The sequence below is a fragment of the Pleurodeles waltl genome, chromosome 8, assembly GCF_031143425.1.
Source record: "Pleurodeles waltl isolate 20211129_DDA chromosome 8, aPleWal1.hap1.20221129, whole genome shotgun sequence".
In the NCBI taxonomy this organism is placed as follows: Eukaryota; Metazoa; Chordata; class Amphibia; order Caudata; family Salamandridae; genus Pleurodeles; species Pleurodeles waltl.
The window spans coordinates 409440896-409462985 of NC_090447.1; the positions used below are offsets into that span (position 1 = coordinate 409440896).

Consider the following 22090-nt stretch of genomic DNA (forward strand, 5'->3'; position numbering starts at 1 on the left):
GGGGGTGTGGCAGTCCTTTGTGTGAGGGCAGGCCCTCCACCCTCCCAGCCCAGGAAGACCCATTCAAAATGCAGATGTATGCAAGTGAGGCTGAGTGAATGCACAAGGAGCTGTCAACTAAACCTAGCCAGACGTGGATTGAAAGGAACAGAAAGATTTAAGTGCAAAGAAATGCTCACTTTCTAAAAGTGGCATTTCTAGAATAGTAATATTAAATCCAGCTTCACCAGTCAGCAGGATTTTGTATTACCATTCTGGCCGTACTAAATATGACCTTCCTGCTCCTTTCAGATCAGCAGCTGCCACTTCAACAATGTATGAGGGCAGCCCCAATGTTAGCCTATGAAGGGAGCAGGCCTCAGAGTAGTGTAAAAACGAATTTAGGAGTATTTCACTACCAGGACATATAAACTACACAGGTACATGTCCTGCCTTTTACCCACACAGCACCCTGCTCTAGGGGTTACCTTGGGCACACATTAGGGGTGACTTATATGTAGAAAAAGGGGAGTTTTAGGCTTGGCAAGTACTTTTAAATGCCAAGTCGAAGTGGCAGTGAAACTGCGCACACAGGCCTTGCAATGGCAGGCCTGAGACAAGGTTAAGGGGCTACTGAAGCGGGTGGCACAACCAGTGCTGCAGGCCCACTAGTAGCATTTAATCTACAGGCCCTAGGCACATATAGTGCATTCTACTAGGGTCTTACAAGTAAATCAAATAGCCAATCATGGATAAACCAATCAACAGTACAATTTACACAGAGAGCATATGCAATTTAGCACTGGTTAGCAGTGGTAAAGTGCCCAGAGTTCAAAAGCCAACAACAACAGGTCAGAAAAAATAGGAGGAAGGAAGCAAAAAGTTTGGTGATGACCCTGTCAAAAAGCCAGGTCCAACAAAGTTCAAATAGAGAATCATGCTCCCTTTTGTGTCACTTCCCTGTAGGCAAAAAAGCAGACATGGAAGTAGTACACGCCATCTCCTTCTGAGGTTTTCAGGGAGTCCTCCAATCATGCCTTTTAGGGTCGGGTTAAATCTTTTAACCAACCCATTTGTCTGCGGAGAGTATGGGGTAGTGAACTTTTAAGTTATACCACATTCCTTCCACTTGTGTTTTAGGTAAGCAAACATGAAGTCAGACCCTCTGTCTGATACTACCTCCTTAGGGAAACCAACTCTGGTAAAAATACCCAGAATGGCTTTTGCTACTACAGAAGCAGTGATGGTCCTAAGGGGTATAGCCTCAGGATATCTAGTGGCATGATCCACTACCACTAGAATATGTCTATTTCCTGAGGCTGTCTGGGGGCCAAGGGAGCCAACATTATCAAACCATACCCTTTCAAAGGGTAGCCCAACCACAGGTAGTGAGATTAAGGTGGCCTTTAGGTGGCCACCTGCTTTGCCACTGGCTTGACAGGTGATGCAGGACTGACAAAAGTCTTTCACCTTTTTGGACATTCCAGGCCAGTAGTAATGATTCAGTAGCCTGCTCCAAGTTTCATTTTGCCCCAAATGTCCAGCTAGGGGAATGTCATGGGCTAGAATGAGGAGAAACTATCTGTACTGCTGTGATACTATCGCCCTCCTGGTTGCACCAGGCTTGAGGTCTCTTACCTCAGTAAACGGAGACCATCCTCCCAGTAAACACTGTGGGTACCACTGACACTACCCTTTTCTTCCTGTGCAGCCTGCTGCCTCAGGGCTTCAAGAGTGGGCCAGGTTATTTGACCCTTGCACAGATCCTCCCTAGAGGGTCCCCCTGGGACTACGAGCTCTGGGTGGTAAGACCCAAACTCCGCAGCCTCAGTTCTCTCTAGGAACAACAAGTCTGCTTCCTGAGAAGAGGGGGTTCTGACTTAAGATCTGTATAGAAGCTGGCTCCCCGGTCTTTCTGACTTTTCTCTTGGAAGGTTGGTCCACTGTTTCAGGATTCAACACTTCTTTTCCTCTCTGAAGTTTGTTATGTGCTCTAGTCTTAACACAGGCTCATTCTGGGACCCCAAGAACGGCTGCATGGGTTTTCAATTCTACTTCAGCCCAGGGGGAATGTTCCAGGTCATTTCCAAGCAGGCAATCTACTAAGATGGATGGGGACAAAACTGCTTCTTTCAGACCAACTACCCCCACCCATAATCAAATGTTACTATATCCATGGGATGGAATTTTGACTTATTGTCAGCATTGGTGACAGGATAAAACTTCCCTACCAGGAACTGATTGGTGTGGACCAAGTGCTGGGTCCCCATGGTGACAATAGCTTCTGTGTCCCTCAGGGCTTCAATTTTTCCCCATTTATCAAAGGGTGCTGCCTGTATTTTTGCATATTACTAGGTCAGGCAGCACAGGATAATTCAAACCCTCCCTCAGTGACTGGTGTTACCTCTTTGGGTTCACTGACATGTTCAGGCCACAACCGTGATCCCATCTGGTGATTACCAACTGCATTTACTGCAGGTTGTCTAGAGGCATTTTTCCTGTTTTTACAGCTAGGGTCTCCAGTTTGGTGCCATGTATTCTTGCAATCATAGCCCTAAGCCCCCCTGTTTGGGATCAAAGTTCCTACCTCTGTACCAACCCTTAGATTGTGAGGAGTCTCAGGGACAACACTCTTGTGCATATTTTTAAGGCCTTGAGAAGAATCTTTTTTGCTTTGGCTCCCATCCTTCCGTGGGGGCCTTTTTGGCCTCTTTCTTTTGGTCTCCTCCACCAGTGGTAGCTTTGGTCACCCTTGTCTTGACCTAATGTTCTGCCTTCTTCCCCAACTCTAGAGGAGAAAGTCAACTTATGTCTACCAGGTATTGATGTAGCTTCTCATTGTAACAATTACTTAGCAGATGCTCTTTCATGAACAGGTTACACAGCCCATCATACTCTTATACCTGGCTACCAGCTAATCTAACATTCAACATTTTTAGAGAATTGTCCACAAACTGTACCCAAGATTAGTTCTGGCTTTTTGAGCCTCCCTGAACTTTATAGGGTGCTCTTCAATCAGCGTACCCTTCATAAGGTCATCGGATTTAGAATCTACCTCATTCAGTGTCAGGAAACTATCCCTGCACTTTCCTGAGAAAACTCCCACAACAGTGTGTCCCAATGTTTCTTTTCAATTTCCAATCCCATACAGGCTCTTTTCAAAGGCAGAAAAACATTTTACTATATCATCCCCTTTCTCTAAAAAATCACTTATCTGTGAGTTTTTTGTTTTTTTGGATAAACACATACCATGAAGAGAAAACAATGTTTAGAAATTCCACCCCAAAAAGGCGATTAAAAATGTGGTTAATATAATAAGTCTAATTGAGACTCAACAATTGGAAGAGTTCATTTAATGTAGGAAAGCATTAAGTATTTGCTTCTCCCCAATAAATATGGTTCAATGCACAGAAAGAGGTATATAGAGAAAATCATCCCTTCATAACACATTGAAAAATGTGCTTCCTTCCATTTCCTACAACAAAAAGGCACAAGGGGGCTCATAAGAGCCCATATAGCTTTCTGTTTCCCACCTGTATCTTACTAGCTTAGAAGTAAAACACAGACCATATCTTAAGATCCCCATCAGCTCGACAGGGGCTTTTTGGACAAACGTGATCCCACCAGCATGGAATAGCACTTTGATTGAAACTGCAGTGCCAGCCTGCCACAATGTGCTGGTGGACAGTTAATATTTTATTGCATTTCAGAAACTCATTGTCCTGACGTGAACAAAGATTTCCTACTGAGCGTAGGGACCACTGATGATTTTAAAGGCCCGGGTCTGCAATTCCACTTATGATCGAAGTGCGTAGGGAAAATGTGCATTGGAAGCCACGCCCTAAATAGGATTGGCCTTATGACACAGAAATAGATGTGTTGCCTGCATGTTGTTTCTGATGGCAAAACCAGCTGAGGCTCTCTATTGTAAACAGTGAGATTATTCACCTTTATATGATGTGAAGAAACTCTAAGTTTGATGAATGTGGCATCTGTTATTTTTAACAGATACCGCACATCTGCTGATCTCAAAATGACTAATTCTAAGTGCCTTTCTAGGTGGGAAGTGACCAGCAAAATGTTTGTGAATACGCACAAGCCTCCCTACAAAGCCCCCTTTTTCCTCAGTAACTATGATCTTAGTACCATTGACAATCTCGCATACTGGCAAACATCTGCAGCAATAAGTGGTGTTCATACATGGGCCCTAATCATGATTCTGTAAATCAGCATCTGGGAATGTATTAATTCAGTTCTGTTTTTCGCGCATGCATGTTCATTATATGGATGCACAAAAAAGTTGGAATGTTTTGGGTTAGCTTTGGATTATGCTTGAGATGTATAACTTTGAGTCAGAAGTTAATGCGTGGTACAACTCAGGATGACAAGTTACATAGCCGGGTAACAAGGTGAACAAATATTGTTGAAATGTAATAAATCTAATTTGACTGGAAAGTGAAGGGTACACTTTAGGGTTTTGACAAGATCAAAATGCGTCTATGCAGTTGAAAATATCTGCCTGCAATATTTATGGAAGGAAGATGGCTTGAGGCCATTTCTCCCACATATAATTCATGAATACTTGCTTAAATATACTATTTGTTTTTTCTTCCAGAGCGCATTACACGGGTGAAAACAGACATCTATGTTACCAGTTTCGGTCCAGTTTCAGACACTGAGATGGTATGTTCAACAGCATGTTATCAAATTGCATTACAACTTTAAGCAGTTAAACATAAAGGGGCAAAACCCCAAGCTTTAGGTTGAGTACAAGTGTGATCTTGAGTGGGCATTATATCATTTGCCTTTGCACCCACAGCGTATTAAAGATATGGACAAAGAAACAAAGAGGCTCTCATGTGGCACACAGACTGTGAGCCACATACCGCGGTGTATAGTCAGCCTGCTCCTGAGGCCACTGCCTTCAAAGAGGTTCAGGGTCCCACGGACCTCCTCGGCAGGCATTCCCTTTTAAACAGGTATAGTCACTCACTTCTAACACCTGCAGGGGCATCTATGCCACCCCTTTGAAACTAAGGCTGGGTTGCTCTCTGTAGTCAAAGGTGAATCAGTGGCTTCTATCAGCCGGTCTGCCTTTCGCTAATGTGCTATTCACAGTGCATGCACAAGATCATTCCTGCAGTCTGAACAGCAATAAGTCGCATTACCTCCCGTCCCTCCCTCGCCTTCCTTTAAACCAATGAGGCTTCCTGCCTCCCACTAGACCCTTCCCTTCCCTTTTAAACCCCCCCCCACCCCTAAACCCCCCGGGTCTTTTTGTCTAGCCCACGCTAGACTTTCCCTTTTCACTTACCTTCACGGCGGGGCCTGGAGGTCATCGTTGGATGCACTCCTCGGGAAGCGGAGCTCCGCGGGGTGTGCTTCGGCCGGGCGCGTCTTTTCTGAGCAGGCGGGGCTGCTCGTTAGACGCGCCCTGGGAGGCGGCTGACGGGGTCAGCCGGCTCTTGGTGGCTGGGGCGTTCAGTTCCGGTTTTTCTTCGCCGCGGAGCCGCGGAGGGATGCCGTAGAGTGTTTTTGGGTTTCTGTGCGGGTAAGACAGGCGTTCTGCTCGCATTTTGACTGAAATTCTTGTTTTATCCTTTATTTGGATTGGTTCTGGGATATTGTTCCTGGGCCCTGTATATTTGGTCTGTGGATGTGAGCGTGCCTACAGATTCAGTTGATGGCCGGAATCCAGGTGCTAGAGCTCAGTGGCGAGGTCAAGTACCTTTGGTGCAGCCGGTTACCTGTGTACAGTGGTACGACTCCCGCCTACGCCCTTAAAATATCTTATGAGGATTATTTCTTCTTCCTCCTCAAGGGAGGGAGGTGCTGATGGCATTTCCACTCCTGGGAGCCCCCAGATTCAGGGTGGTGGTGCTGCGCCCATCATGTCCAGGGAGGAGGTGCAGGAGATGTTCGAGGGGGCTGTTTCCGGTGCTCTTCATGCGGGGATGGCCTGGCCTAGTGGGGCTAGGGCTACCCATTCTCCTGCAATTGCAGGGAAGTCCTCCTCTGAGAGTGTGGGAGGGGATGCTCCATCTACGTCCTCTGGGGGTGATTTTGGCTCCAGGAAGGTGATGTGGGTTGTGATGGCACATGTACGGGACTATTTGGGGTTTCCTGTGTTTAGTCCTGCCGACGCTGGCTCTCACTTATTTCCTCGATATCAGACGCTGTCTGAATTTTCCATGCCTTTTCGGGGACCTGTGAAGGATTTGGTGTTTTCGGAGTGGAGGATGTGGATATGGCTCAGGTTCCACGGTTCATTCAGATACGTTCTTTACTTTAGGGTGAGGAGGTATGGCCTCCCTCGGTCCTCCTGGATTCACGTTGGGCTACCCTGATTGGCAAAACAGCTGTCAATCCGGAGGATTGTGTGCCTGCTGATGCCACAGCCCGTAGGGTGGACTCAGGGCTTAAGTGGGCTTATGCGGCTGAGAATCTGGCTCTGAGGGCAGGTATTTCTTCTGCTTATGCGGCCCAGTCGTTGGTGCAGGACTTGGATGAACTGGCAGTGGCTGTTGAGGTTGTTGGCTGATGTGTCTTCAGATGTGGTCCGTACTTTGGCTCTGGCGTCTGGTGCTTTGCTTGGGGCCCGGAGGTCCCTCTGGTTCCGAGCCTGGAAGGCCGTCCGGGGGGGTTGTCTGCCTGGCTGAGACTACCTTTTGTGGGTCATAGCTTGTTTGGGGTTCTTTTACCTTCCATGCTGTACAGGGATTTTAAGGAACGGAAGCATGTTTGGCCTTATAGGCAAGGAGCATTAGCTCAGCGGCTGTGTCGTCTGCCTCTGGGGCTGGAAGCTCCCCAGGACAAGGGTTCGTAGCCCGCCACGGCTGGTCGAAACACATGTTCGGAGGAAGCATTCCCGTTCTTCTCCTAGGATGGAGGCCAAATCTTTTGCTTTTAGGAAACGGCATTTTCAGCCGTGTTTTTCCCCTGAGATGTCGGCGCCTTCGAACCAGGGTGGGTTCGTGGTGGGGTCCTGACAATCACTGTGGGCCTGGCGTAGGGCTGGTTGGGGGAAGGCTGGGCCCTTTCTTTCGTCTTGGAAGGAGAGTGTCGGCGAGCGTTGGGTGCTGGACATTGTGGCCAATGGTTACGTCTTCGATTTTGTGGTGATGCCTCCAGATTCGGGGTACGTCCCACTCCTCTGCCGGCTGGAGGGTAGTGGAGAAAGGCGTGGTTGGACGGTGTACGGGACTTGCTGGTCAAGGGGCTGTTACCCGCGCCCCGCTGGAAGTATGGGGTCTAGGCTCTTATTCGGTCTTATCTCTAGTTCTGGAAGTATCTGGGGGGTTTCGACCTGTGCTAGATAGGAGGGAGGTGAATGCTTGGATCAGGATGGTGCGTTTACGCATACTGTCTTTTTTGACTGTTTTTCCCTTGGTCAGTCACGGGGTCTTTCTGGTGTCACTGGTTCTGCAGGATGCCTACCTGCACGTGCCTGTGGCTGGGTCTTCCCGGAGGTTCCTGAGGTTTGCTGTGGATCGGGTGCACTGTCAGTTTTGTGTACTGCCGTTCGGCCGCAAGACTTCTCCTCAGATTTTTACGACGGTACTGGCCCCCCTGGTGGCTTTGCTACATTCAGAAGGGGTGTTTACTCATCCATATCTGGACGACGTTTGCTCCATTCTACCTCGCAGGCCCTATTTCGGAAGCAGGTAGCCCAAGTTCTGGTGTCCGGCAGAACCACGTTTTTTTTTTTAATCAACGGGGGGCTATCGGTTTAGTCCCGTCCCAGGATCTGGTTTTTCTGGGGTCTCAGTTTCGGACTCTTCTTGGCTTGGTGGCAGTGTCAGTGAAGAAGTTTATGGTGCTCCGGTCCATGGTGTGGATGGTTGTGGTACTGACGGCCCTCCGTGCTTTTCTATGGTTGCGGCTGCAAGGTCATTTGGTGGTTCTGCGGTGCTTGTTCGGGCAATGTAGTGGCCAGGGCTTATGTCATACTTCAAGGGGGGACATGGTCTAGGGCTTTGTTCGGTCTGGCCTGGTAGATTTTTGTGTGGGCTCAGGAGTGGGTTTCTGCTCTCAGGGCTGCATACGTTCGGGCATTGTGTTACTTCCTCTCAACTTTTCTCCATCCAGAGTTCACTGTTTCTTCATCTGGTTCGGCTCTGGGGTCTTCCAGTGCTGGATGTGTTCGCGTCCGAGACAAACGCGTAGCTCGGTCACTTCGGCTCCCGGTTTTCGGTATCCCCAAGCCTGGGAGGTGGATGGGATGTCGTGTCCTGGGCCGAGGGGCCTTTTGTATGCGTTCCCGCCGTTTCAGCTACTCAGGCCTTTGCTGTTAAGGGTGCGGCTTCTGGGGGCCAGGGTTGTCCTGATTGCTCCCCATTGGCCTAGGGCGAATTGGTTCCCATTGCTGCGGCTGAGGGCATCCGGTCGGATGTGGCCTCTTCTTCTGTGTCCGTCACCCCTGGAGTTTCCCTGCCTCTCGTTGAGGTCTTGGGGAGGTTACACTTGACGGCCTGGGAATTGCCCGCCGAGGTTTGACGGGTCTGGGGGTGCCAGTGGCTTTGTGTTCTACTTTACTGGGTTCCAGGCGGCGTTCCACTTTACTCTCTTAGGGTAGGCTGTGGAAGTTTTTTTTTTTTGTTTTTGTTTTTTTTGTTTTTTTCTTCTTGATGCTTGAGGCATGTATTGGATCCTACCGGCACGTCTCTCTTGATGTGATGCAGGTCTTGCAGGACGGTGCACAGTTGTGGTTGTCTGGGGTGTCTCTGCTGGTACAGTGGGCGGCTATACAGGCATTTTGAGGTCCGTGGCGCAGCCTTCCGGTTAAGGGTCGTTTGTTGCCGGGAATTTTTCAGGGGCTTCTTCATTTGTTTCCTCGCCCTGTACATTCTTTTCCTTCAGGGGATCTTTCTTTGGTATTGGAGGTTTTAACGGATTACCCTTTTGAACCTCTGGGGGACTGTGTTTACGTCTTCTTTCCTTAAAGACGTTCTTTTTGGTGGCCATTGCTTCGGCTCGCCGTTTAGTAGAATTGGGGGCCTTGGCCTGTTCCTTTCCTTTTTGGGAAGTTTTTCCGGATCGGGTGGTTCTGGTTCCGGTACCTTCTTTTATCCCGAAAGTCACTTCTTCTTTTCATGCTCGCCAGGAGGTCATCCTTCCTTCCTTTTGTCCGAATCCCGCTTTGGTGGAGGTGGTTCGTTTGCATTTGTTGGATGTACGCAGGGCTTTGTGGGAGTGCCTGAGGGTGGTGGCTCCTTTCCGTAAGGGTGATTCGCTGTTTGTAAATTTTGGGCCGGCCCGTAGCGGAGATGCCTTCCACGGCTTCCTTGAGTCGATGGGTGAGATCATTGATTCTGTTTGGTTTTTTCCTTGATAGGGGTTGTTCCTCATCGAGGGGTTCGGGTCGTTCTACCAGGGATATGGCGGCTTGGGTGGCTGAGTCTCAGGGGACTTCAGTGGTGGTAATTTGCAGGGCCGCCACTTGGGCCTCGCCTTTGGCGTTTGTTCGGCATTCTGGCCGGTCGGACTTGGGTAGTTTGGAGTCGGTATTGGTTCACCGGGTCTTATCCTCTATGAAGTCTTAGGGGTGGGGTTTTGGTGGCCTTTGTGCATGATATTGAACTTCTTGCAACTCAGTGTCCGTCTCCTGTGTGCTTCTTGCTATGTCTCATTGGTTTAAAGGAAGGCGAGGGAGGGACGGGAGGTAATGCGTCCATTTTCTTGCGATAATGGCATTACTCCTAGTCCTACTCCCTCGCCTTCCTTTCCGTTCCCTCCCGCCCTCCGGGTACGGACTGTCTGAGTTGCTGCTTGGGCTTGGTTTTTGTACAGGAGGGGGTAGGGGTGGGGGGGGTTTAAAAGGGAAGGGGAGGGTCTAGTGGGAGGCAGGAAGCCTCATTGGTTTAAAGGAAGGCGAGGGAGTAGGACTAGGAGTAATGCCATTATCGCAAGAAAATGGACGCAATGTCCTGGTCTACACCCAAGGCAACCAAGTTAAGGGTGCGCGCCAGTAAAGAGTCGCACAATGCGCACTGTAAGCATGGCCATATGTAAAGTTTCGCAGGACTTCATAATGTACACAGTTTCAGACACAAAAATGAAAGGACATGGTCATTTTCAAAAGAAGAACATAGATGAAACCGAAAGTGTCCATTAGAGACCTGATACACGCATACTTTTTAGGAGATCAACGAACGTCTTTAAATGTACTTGCCTCACTCCTTAGAGCACCTACCACTTCCACAGTCATGGCATAAGCATTGGTACATTACGCTAATCTGTCTGGTGTTTACAGGGAGGGATTAGGTGGCATGTGAAGCAAGCGTTATCAAGCAAGATAACATTTGTTACCACTAAAACTACACAGGGGAATCTTCTGAAACTGCACAGTCGATATAAAAATCTTGCTTTTATGCACATATCCTACGAAACAACCATTAGACACACAAACATATTCATTGTGTAACCGCGATATTTTGAGTTAATGGAAAGCTTTTCCGATGGCTTTAATAAATAATATCCTTTTTCATACCAGGAATATACCATAGATGTGTTTTTCCGGCAAAGTTGGAAGGATGAACGACTTAGTTTCAAAGGACCAATGCAACGACTTCCTCTGAACAACCTGCTAGCCAGCAAAATCTGGACTCCGGACACTTTTTTCCACAACGGTAAAAAATCCATCGCTCACAACATGACAACCCCAAATAAGCTTCTTCGCCTTGAAGACGATGGGACTCTCCTCTACACCATGAGGTAAAGAAGTAAAGACTATTTCACTTTGAAGTAGTCATTTTTACAAATATTTCTGACCTTCAATTTTCCTGAAAGAATCAAGGTAGTAGCCTTTTAAACTTGAAAGGTGATGTTTTATAGATCATGCATAATATTCACATGCTCATATAAGTCTGTTCTGATTTGTATTTAGCACCACCCACCTAATCAATCAACAGGACCTAAACAGATCTGTCTTTCAATCTCACTCACGCGCTCACCCTGTTCGCACACTACCGCTTACTCACATAACGTATTACACCCACGTGAATCAACGCATTCCAGTGACTCAAAGTCACTCACCCAAAGCCACCCAGTACGTATCTCCACCACAAACTCTAATTGTTTGCTCCCACTCAATGTCTTAACAGCCACACACTAACAAACACATCAGCACTCACTTCAACATTCATCCACAACCACTTATGCAGGGATATCCCTCTCTACAGATCCACTTACCACAGCCACCTATAACTCTGGTCATAATAGCCGCACAACATAACTAATTACATCGAGAGCCAGTTGAAACACCACTGACAGCTGGCACCCAGAATGTCACAGTTAGGTCCTGCTCCTGTAACTCTGACTTCCATGTCTGTATTTGTTACATAAATGACACCTGCATCAGCTGCACTCATTCTCTATTTCCTCACATGCTACTGGCCAGGACCTGGCTATACAAGACGATGGCAGCTGTCTCCTTTCTGGTGTTCAATCTTTGTGAATTTAGGATGTAACAACATCTTATGCTAAGCAACAAGAACCATAGATATGAGTTTAGTGGATTTGTGTAGATATAGGACTAACCTCCAGAGATGCGACCTGGCTGCACTATGAGACTGAGGGCCTCATTTACAAGAATGTAATGCATCATAATTGATGTGTCAGATTTCTTGCACCTGCTGCACATCCCTTAACAACGCCATGGATGCGCTGTATTTACAATACAGAGCTCCACACTGCACGTTTTCACAGATGCGCCAGAAATTCTGACACATCTGTTGGAACTAAACTGATGCATTGCTGGAGTTGCATCGTTAAACTGATGCAACTCCAGCAATGCAAGGAGAGTCCCATAGCTAATAGCCCTGTGTCAATTTTCCGCCTGCTCTGAGCAGGCAGTAAAATTTTGACACAATAAAGTCGTAGAATGATGCAGTGAAATGTTGTAAATTTTACTGTGTCAGTTCTACGTGGCTTTTTCCAAGGGAACACCTACCCTTCATACATTATATCTGGAGCAGGTAAAATGTGATACAGGGCTTTACAAACTGACACATTGGGTCAAATGCGTCAGTTTGTAAATATGGAGCAGTGTAGTACACTGCTAGCACAACCACTGCATAAAACCTAATGATGCAGTGGTGACGCAAAGGGCTTGTAAATGAGGCCCTGTGTACCATGGAGATCCTTTGTAAGTTTAGTTTGCATGCTTTACCACTAGTCCAGATAGATCATCTGTTTTTCTTTGGATGTAAACTAGCTCAGTACTTTAAATCCTTCATTCATTTCCATGCTAAATGCACCATATATTTGCATCTGGCCTGGCTTTCCAAGTACACTACAGTACTGTGCTCTTACTAGCCATTGAACTGAATGATCATAGCACTGTGCAGTTTGGAGTACCTTGACCAATAGATATAGGTTGGAGAGCTGGGAAGACGTTACAGCAATAGTTGAGATGTTATGAAACTTAAGGTTTTTTACAGTCAGAATATGTTGGTTAAGGTGAGTGATGAGACAGACATTAAGGGCCTGAATAACAAAGCTATTTGCACAACTAAGCCTAAAATTAACTATACAAAATAACATCTTTAAACTGAGCCAAATATGATTCTGAATAAGAAATAGTGGAATATTACCCTCTTTGAAAAACGATTTGATCACAACGGCCTGTTTGTGGGCATTCTACGATAAACACACCTGCTCATTAGGTGAGTACCTACAAGATCAAATGTTTGTGAGTATTCAACCAACCTTCTGCAGTTACTTTTTAAACCAGGTTCAAATCACTGCATTAACAGTATTCCTGTCCCCAACTCACACCCCATCTTTTTATGTTTGAGGCCTAAAAGCAGGCAGCAGCACTTTAGTAAAGGGAGACAACTTATTCCCTTTGTTGAGATCCAAAAAGAAACCGGCTTCCTCTCAAACATGGTCCATCAAGTCCCAGCATAGGGTCTGCATTTTTTACAGGGTGAAATCACCTGTGAACTTTCCAGAATTCCTAAAATTTGTATAACACCACCATCAATTATTTATACTGTGCCTAAAATGTTATCATGCTTTATGTGTACTCCTTTTGAGACCCTTAATACCTGGCATTCACTACAGTACTGTTCAATGATTGCTTTGTCCCTGAGCCTTGTACTCCTGTAACGGTTGGCACATCATGTTGTCGATGTTGTGGCCAACCAATCAAATGGAGCTTTCCTTTTTGGTGACAATCCCTCCCCCCCATACCCCCTGGAGGTGACGTTATGCTCACCCTTTCCCCTTAAATTTTACTAATTCATTTTTAGGAAGCAGGGATCCCAAACCTGGGTTCTATAATGGCTGCCACAACATATTGTTCAGGTTGTGACTATTCAATCAGGATTGACTAATATAGCCTTAGAACCCACCGTAGCAGGCTCTACCGGCTATTAAACGCCCGCTCCCGCGTTAAAGGCCCGAGCGTTAGGCGAGGGCCTTTAACAAGGGAGAGGGCATTTAATAGCCGGTAGAGCCTGCTATGGCGGGTTCTAAGGCTATTAGAACATTCTGCCATTAGAGGGCAGAATGTTCTCCTAAATGTTCTCCTAAATGAAACAAAGGCTTCACGGAACCGGAGGGGATTAAAATCCCCTCAGGCTCCGTGAGGCTTTGTTCACAGCTGCTGCTGTTAACAAAGAAGATTGGAATGTTGGCGCTGTGGGCCCGGAGCACTCCATTGTTTTCAATGGAGCTGCCAATGTTCCAATGTTCTAATCCTCTTTAAATTTCCCATTCAGAGCATAGCTGGCCACCAACAGTCCTGAAATACATAGCTTTTTAATCCCTTCATGTCCAACCCAAGCCCCACTTTAAACGCTAATTTCTCGAAACGAGCTAACAAATTTACATCAAATCATAGAAAGCAGGCTTTCCAAGTATAGTTATAACTTTATTTTACCCTATGTGGTGTAATTACATTGAGCTCTGCATTCTTTATTGGAGAGCAAAGATTCATGTGAGAGTTAATGTGTGAAATTGCAATTTTAGGGACCGCTCTTATTCCCCCTTCATGGATGTGCATAAAACTTTCCAAGAACAAGCCAACGCAGTTGATTTTGAAAAAAAAAGTTTTGTGCAGATTCATGAAATGGCACCAAAGTTATATGTTAAGCAATAAATCTGATTTCTATGGAACCACTGACCTCACTAACTGCTCAGTGCAACCGCTGTTCTGCAATATATACATGTATGTGTGTTTGTGTCTAGGAGCATGGGGTGTTTATAAGGAAATAGCATGTACCTTTGTAAACACCTTTCATAGTAAGTATTGTAGTATTTGAAACTACTATTTATATTTAAAAAAACTACTTACCACGAAACATCCGTTCTAAAGGTAAATAATTGTAAACTGCAATGTGGTAATACATTGCGGTGTAAATGTAACTGTGTTGTAATAACAGCGTTGTAACGTTCCCCATTGTAACAATCTTCTTTGTTACAATGGATGTTTCTTACGGTCTGAACAAAGGTTTGCTGGGCTGAGGATCTCACATCCCCGAGGTGAGTGACATCATCAGTCCGGCAAAACGGGGTGATCCTTGCCTTGATGACACAGGGGAACATCCTGGATAGAGGCAGCTCCTGGCACTTTAGGTTTAAACCCTGTAGTACATAGTGTTGACTGTGTATCAATGATACCTCACACCACCCTCTCCCATCTTGTCACAGAGTGGGGTGACCCATGACAAGGTGAGCCAATGAGAGGAGGTGGCAGGATCTTCTTTGTTTTTCTGTCCCTCTCCAAAGACTCAAGCTCCTTTTTCGGCTATTGTGCTTCTACCTCCCACCACACTGCATTCGCCGCCACAGCCCTTAAGTACTACATCGATTGTTTTGGTGCATGGGTATGTGTGAATTTACATGTATTTACACCTGTATGTTGTGAATTGGATGGATATGTGCAAGTGTATGCATGTATGTGGTTGTGAATGGGTGGCTGTTAGTATGAGTATGTACGTTTTGGAAGGCAGTAGGCCTACCTTTTTTTTGCAATTATGACAGAAATATGCTAATGTGTGAATGCTTCCCCATTAATGGGCTGGTCCACTAACCTCACTGACGCATCCAGCATTGCAGAAGCAAATTGTTAGACTTCTAAGATGCTGAAGAGCATCATGTGCACACAGCACCTGTGTAGAAGTGGTAGTTCACCTGCTTTTCAACTAGTGCCGAATATGTAAAAATATCCAAATTAAGGTTAAATTATTATTTCAGGCATCACCGCAATCTGAAAGAGAAATGGGGTCGGGGGGTGTTCTGAAAACTAGTCTAAAATATTGCAATACATTGTATTTAAAACACGTTGGAATATAACATAGCAAGCCAAATGATTCCAGTAAAGGATGTGCATGAAAACTCGTGTTATCTTTAGGGAACGCTCTAGAGAATAACATTTTGTTTCACGAATGTAAGGATAGCAACAGTGATTTTTTTGGAGTGCAAACATAAATTGTGAAAAAAGGGTGATCAATTCGATTGGAGACGGACAAATAAAAGCAAAAGAGACACAACTGTACTAACCAAAGATGTACGTGTATCCGCAGAGGAAATTAGGAGATGCAAGAAGGGGGAGTATTTTCAGATGGAATTGCTGGAGAAAGTAACAGTTGGTGAAATCTAGCGTGGTATTCAAATGAAATGGAAATAAAAATGTCAAGGGAGAGAAGGACCTCTAGTGTAAAGAGAAGGTACAAAAGTTACTAAATGATTCGAAGCATCAACGTGTTTCAGATTAAATTGTGTCATTGGTAACGTTGACAATGAAAATCATAGGATTAGTCTATAGCAAATAAACAACAAATAATTTAAAAAAGTGTGAGTGTTCTAAATAAATCAGCTCTGAGTAATAAACTACACCCTGATGTACTCACTGAAGTACGCGAGTTATTATCAAAACATCTAGCAGGTATTTTAAAGAATTTCTGAGCGCACAAAATGTTTCTTTGTGCTTGAGGAAAGTCAAATGTATGGAAATAAAGAGATCTTAGAAATTAGTTTAGACTTCAATGCCAAGGTAAATGCAGTGACGATTTGTACACGAATTCGCGAGTTACATTGTGGGAGAAAAAGCCCTATTAAATAGAAACCAATATTAGCCTAAAATTAAAAAAATGACCAATTTGCTGAAACAAAGGTTATAGTTTACTCTAGTCATGGTAAAAGAGAATCACACTCAGCTAACTCCCCGCTCACCCCCTTGGTTGCTTGGCACGAGCAGGTAGGCTTAACTTCAGGGACCAGGTGTAAAGTATTTGTACCAACACCCACAGTAATATGGTAAAACACCACAAAATGACTCAACCCAGGTTTAGAAAAATAGCCAATATTTATCTAAACAAAACAACAAAAATCCAACATACACAAGTCAAGTTATGAATTTTTAAAGATTAAACTCAAAAATAGCGCTTAAAAACACAAAATGCTTTGATGATGTGATAACACGGCGTCGTAAGGGAGTCATTCCCAACAATCCGATGCCAATGGCGCCGGGTAGGGAGTGACACAGACCCCCAGGTACAGTACTTTAGTAAAATGTGAGAACAAGCTGGTGCGCGAAGTCGGGAATCGAGGCATCGCTGAATCCGAGGCGTCGTTAGTTCCAGTGCTGCGGGGCAAACAAACAGAGGCGTCGGGTCTTTGCTGCAAAGCGGTGTAGGTGAGGCAGCATCGGTGCGAAGCATTGAATCCGCGCACTTCGGGCAGAGTAGATATCCGGCGGTCATGACATGGTGAAGTGACTTCCACGGAGTTGCGGACTTCGGCGGGGCTGCACCGATGTCAGGCCTGCGAGGATCATCGCACTCCAGCGAGGACCACGGAGTCGGTTGCAGGTGGTGTCACGGGATTCAGCAGCATCGGTCCGGAGTCATCCAAAGTTGGTTTTCTTGGATTTTCACCAGCTTTTCCTTTCAAGGGCCCAGGGGCTAGATAGGGCACCACTTGTCAGGGCAGGAGTCTCAACAGAGAGTTCAGGTGCTGTAGGGGGAAGTTTTTGATGGCCCTGACACTTCAGAACAGGGGGCAAGCCCTTGGAGATTCTTCACAATCAGGAATATACCACAAAGTCCAGTCTTTGTCCCCCTTCCCGGGCAAAAGCAGCAATTGCAGGATAGCCCAACAAAGCACAATCACAGGCAGGGGCAGCACTTTTCCTCAGCTCTTCTCCTTGGCAGAGGTTCCTCTTGATTCCAGAAGTGATCTGATCTTCAGGGGTTTTGGGTGCTCTTCTTACACCCCTTTCTGCCTTTGAAGTAGGCCTACTTCAAAAGAAAGTCTCTCTTGTTTGGAAGATCCTGTCTTGCCCAGGCCAGCCCCTAAACACACACCAGGGGGTTGGAGACTGCATTGTGAAAAGGCAGGCACAGCCCTTTCAGCTGTACGTGACCACTCCTCCCCTCCCTCCTAGCACAGATGGCTCATCAGGATACGCAGGCGACATCCCAGCTACCTTTGTGTCACTGTCTAGAGAGAGGTGAAAACAGCCCAACTGTCAAACTGACCCAGACAGGGAATCCACAAACAGGCACAGAATGGTTTAAGCAAGAAAATGCCTACTTTCTAAAAGTGCCATTTTCAAACACACAATCTAAAAACCAACTTCACCAAAAGATGTATTTTTAAATTGTGAGCTCAGAGACCCTAAACTCCACATTTCTAACTGCTCCCAAAGGCAATCTGCACTTTAATAATATTTAACAGCAGCCCCGTCGTAACCTATGTGAGAGATAGGCCTTGCACAGTGAAAACCAAATTTGACAGTATTTCATTTTATTGACATATAAAATACATTAGTATATGTTCTACCTTAAACATACACTGCACCATGCCGATGGGACTACCTAGGGCCTACCTTAGGGGTGCCTTACATGTAAGAAAAGGGAAGGTTTAGGCCTAGCAAGTGGGTACACTTGCCAAGTCGAATTGGCAGTTTAAAACTGGACACAGACACTGCAGTGGCAGGTCTGAGTTATGCTGACAGAGCTATGTATGTGGGTGGCACAACCAGTGCTGCAGGCTCACCAGTAGATTTACAGACCCTGGGCACCTCTAGTGCACTGTACTAGGGATTTACTAGTAAATCAAATATGCCAGTCATGGAAAGTCAATTACACATATACTGTATTTTACATAGGAGCACTTGTACTTTAGCACTGGATAGCAGTGGTAAAGCGCCAGAGTAACAAAAAAGGTAAAAACAGAGTCCAGCATACATCAACAACCTGGGAAACAGAGGCAAAAACGTTAGGGGAGACTGCATCAAGGATGCCATGTCTAATAATAAACCAATAGATAAACAAAATCAAAATCTATAACAGTACATGCTTTTGTTGGGGAAAACAAATTATATGGATGTTGTAAATAAGAATTCTAGTAGCTTTATAAGTAACTTAGGGGATAGTACTGGAAATAGAGCTACTTAAAAATCTGTTTAATAAATCCAAAGGCGAAGGTTTACAGCAGTGATTCCAAAACAACAGTTGTACATCATTTGTAATGTTACTAAGCCCCACAGATGGTGTAACTTCACAGTGAATACTATGTAAATAGAATCAAGACTGTCCTTAGGCATTGGTAGGCTCGGCATAAGCCCAGGGCACCTTGCTTCAGACTGGTGCACTGAGTCTACCTACCAATTGTTTTTAATAATTTTATTAATTCCAGACCTCCAGCGCCTGTTAATTATCTTCTCGCTTTATCATAAATGTTTGTGTTCCCTCCCATTAGTCCTTTTTTTTAGTCGTATTCTTCTTTCTCCTCCACCACATCCTTACCACTTCAAACCCCTTGTCCGATTGAAATTGACTTTGAAGATAAGGAAAGGCACACCTTTGCTTTTAACCCGGGGTGCTGATAAGCAAAGGCCAGGCCTGACTAGAATTTTGATAGAGTGATAAGCATATGAGCGCTAAAAGTTTGTTATAAACTAAATAAAAGCAACATCTACTCTTAACAAATAAAACAAACAAAGCAATACATATTAAAAGACCTAGAAGAGTGCACAACAAGAGAAAGAAAAAAATGGCCTACAACTCCTACATTGGCTCTGCTTCTGGTCAGTGTAAGAAGATTTGCCCTTTAATGTTAAATGAGTGGAAGAGAAAATATATCCAGTGTTTAACAACATAGGCATCTTGGGACTAGGAACAATAACTTAAAAAACAGAAAGAAAAGGAAAAAGAAAAGAAAAAGAAAGTAAAGGAAAAGAAAAGAGAACCCCTCATGTGTGAGCGCTTGACTGCCTGTCACAGGCCCGTTTGGATGGCCTCGTCTGAGATGGAAGCTCTCCCCACCCACACAGATAACTAACATGGTGGGCGCGCCATGCTGAGGACGGAGGCACCACAAACAATCGCGCCCCAGGCCTCTCTTCTGGACTCTCCCTGCCCCACTCCAGAGTACACCTGCAGAGTGAGGGGACCAACGGCCGCCTTGGGGATTGGACCAACCCCACTGATCTGATGCTGCTTCCCCTGTGGCTGTTGCGTGCCTGGCGCCTCATGCTGTCTCATGGGAGTGTGAGATGGGGTACACGGAGGTCCCTGCAGTCGGCGAATTCCTGGGTCTCGATGTGCAGCACTGGTAGGCTACAGACTACCACTGGTGGGGTTTGGACTCCTGAAGAAACACATCAGCTCCCCGCCAGAGGTAATTGCCTAGGCCCTGCCTCCCTGCGCTGGAGCCCCAGCCCTCCAGTCAGCAAGTTCAGCCGCATGTTCTAGGTAGAAGGCCCGGACACCCATGCGCTATCTACAGCTGTTCCACTGCCTTGCGTCCCCCCAAGCCGCTACCCTGGTTGACTTAGCCCCATGCCCACCTCTGATCCCAGTGTGCTCCCCCCTGACCAGCTTGTCTCTCCCCACAATACTGGATGGAGGGGATGGCTCACAGGGCCAATGTCCATAACACAGCGGAAGCACCATAAGTTCCCCGTGCTGAGCAGAGGCACGGCAAACTAGTCCACGGGTGCCCCAGGGAACAACATGGGCCCCCTCTTCCTCATATTGCACTAGCCCACCAGCACAGCGCTCTGAGGTGGTAGCCACCCTCTGCCGGCCTCAGTTGCTCAAGGACCCCATGTAACAATATCAGGCAACGCAATGTTACTGGGAATTTGAAACACTTGGAACCACGCTATTGGCGGGGGTGGGACTTCATCCCCCAGACTGCTTTGCGACTGGACCAAGCCCCCTGTGCCTCTTAATGCGCTATTGAAGCGCCACTTGACAACTGCGGTGCGGAATGCACTGCAACCAGGAATCGGAAACACTAAGGGTCACACTATTGGCTAGGGTTGGACTTCATTCTTCAGACTGCTTTGCTCCTGGACCAAGCCTCCTGTGCTTGCTGTGCTATTAAAGTGCCACTTGACAACCAGGGCGGAGAACGCCGGTCATTGGCCGCCAGAGGCTGGGCTGGGCGCCTCCGTTTCCTTGTTGAGAAGTATGTTTTATGAACTAGAAATTGGTTTTAAAGAACCTGAGCCACGCCATAATCTTTGAAAGCCATTAAGGCCATGGGAAAACGTAAAGCTGTGGGCGCTCTTCCACTCTTCAGTGGTCAAAAAAAAAAAAGTTCAACTATTAAAACCAGATCCTTGGGTAATAAAGAAAACAACACCCTAGAGGATATAGATATTTTAATTGAAGAAATGGAGGCCATTTTGAGAAGTAATGCAAATATCTCCCCTGCAAACCATGGCAGCCTTGTGAACAAAATCCGCGATATGTTTAAGAAAAGGCTGCAGTCTTCAAAAATCCTAAGTGAGTCTGGACAGAAGGAAGTGACTCAGCCTCCAAGTTTAGACCTATCCCCTGTGCTTTCTACCAACCACTGCAGTGGGTCGTCTGCGTCGAAGCGTGTTAAAGGTGGCCCTGCTGTGGGAATAGAGGTTTCTCGCCCTCCTCTAAGTCCTGAGGTTGTTGTGGTCCGAATATCCTGTGTTCCAATCGGTATGAGCTACTGGCCAAGAATGGTGGGCTTTGTGATATTGCTCCCCCGTACAGGCTGCCCTGACTAAATTCAACCTGCTGAGCATATAGGGCTCGTGCTCGTGGGAAGCCCAGTGTTCAGGTGCCTGCTAGAGAAGTTCCCCATAGAGTACAAAAAAACAGGACATTAGCTTGCATTCACAACAGTCTGAAGCAAGATCGTTAACATCTAATAAACAGGCCCAGAGTATGGAGAGACTAGGAGGCACTATTTTTATGGTGGAGGTACCAAAGTTGCCATTAGGGTCCACAGAAACACAGGATTCCCTGTTAAATAAGGTAATTTATTGGTTGAGTCTTGTGCGAGAGCTCTGAAGCGGGCAGTATGGTTTCTGAAAACCAGCATGTAGCTAAATACATCCTTGGGAGGTTTACTAGGGACTTTCTCTAAGCCCTCCTTCACCAGACTCAAAGGCCCCCTGACAGGGTGGCCATACAGTAACTCAAAAGACTGAATCCAAGCCCTTTTTGAGGCACCTCCCAGTAGGCGAACAAGAAGGCATGGCAAGAGTATGTCCCACTTCCACCTCAAGCGCTCTCGCAGGCCCATGATCATGCCTTTCAAGGTCTGGTTGAACCTTTCAACCATACCATTGCTTTGGGGGTGGTAAGAAGTGGCGAACTTATATGTTACCCCACACTCCTTCCACAGAGACTTCCTATAAGTAGATATAAAGTGTGTACTCCCATCACATACCACTTCCTTGGGAACCCTATGTGGATGAAAACCACCATCAATACACAACCCACCAGAGGGAAGTGATTGACCTCAGAGGAATGGCTTCTGGGTATTGGGTGGCATGGTCCACCAATACCAGGGTGAACCTGGTGCCCATGGCTGGCTTGGGATCCAGAGGCCCCACAACATTAATACTGATCCTTTCAAAGGGGGTACAAACCGCTGGAAAAGGTTGGAGGTGAGCCTTACATTTCCCCCCACTCTTGCCACTTTTCTGACAAGTCTGGAAAGACTTGCAATGAGCATCTGAGTGCCTGCGCATTAGGGGCCAGTAAAAGTGGGTGAAAAGCGGTTCAAATGTCTTGTCCTGCCTCAGATGTCCAGCTAAAGGCACATCATGAGCCAGACCCAGTAGGAAGGCTCTCAAGCACTGGGGTACCACCAGCACATGGGCTGA

General features: G+C 46.3%; 2 protein-coding genes across 2 annotated transcripts in view; one reads left to right on the forward strand and one right to left on the reverse strand.

The window, feature by feature from the left end:
- The window catches only part of GABRB3 (gamma-aminobutyric acid type A receptor subunit beta3), an 887545-nt gene that overhangs the window by 669993 nt on the left and 195462 nt on the right, over positions 1-22090 (reverse strand). The gene's annotated exons all lie outside the window — the stretch shown is intronic.
- GABRA5 (gamma-aminobutyric acid type A receptor subunit alpha5) overlaps positions 1-22090 on the forward strand; it is a 560773-nt gene that overhangs the window by 145898 nt on the left and 392785 nt on the right. Inside the window, exons 4-5 of the mRNA XM_069204278.1 lie at positions 4595-4662; positions 10472-10692. Of these exons, the coding sequence (XP_069060379.1) occupies positions 4595-4662; positions 10472-10692 (289 nt within the window). The remainder of the gene's footprint in view (positions 1-4594; positions 4663-10471; positions 10693-22090) is intronic.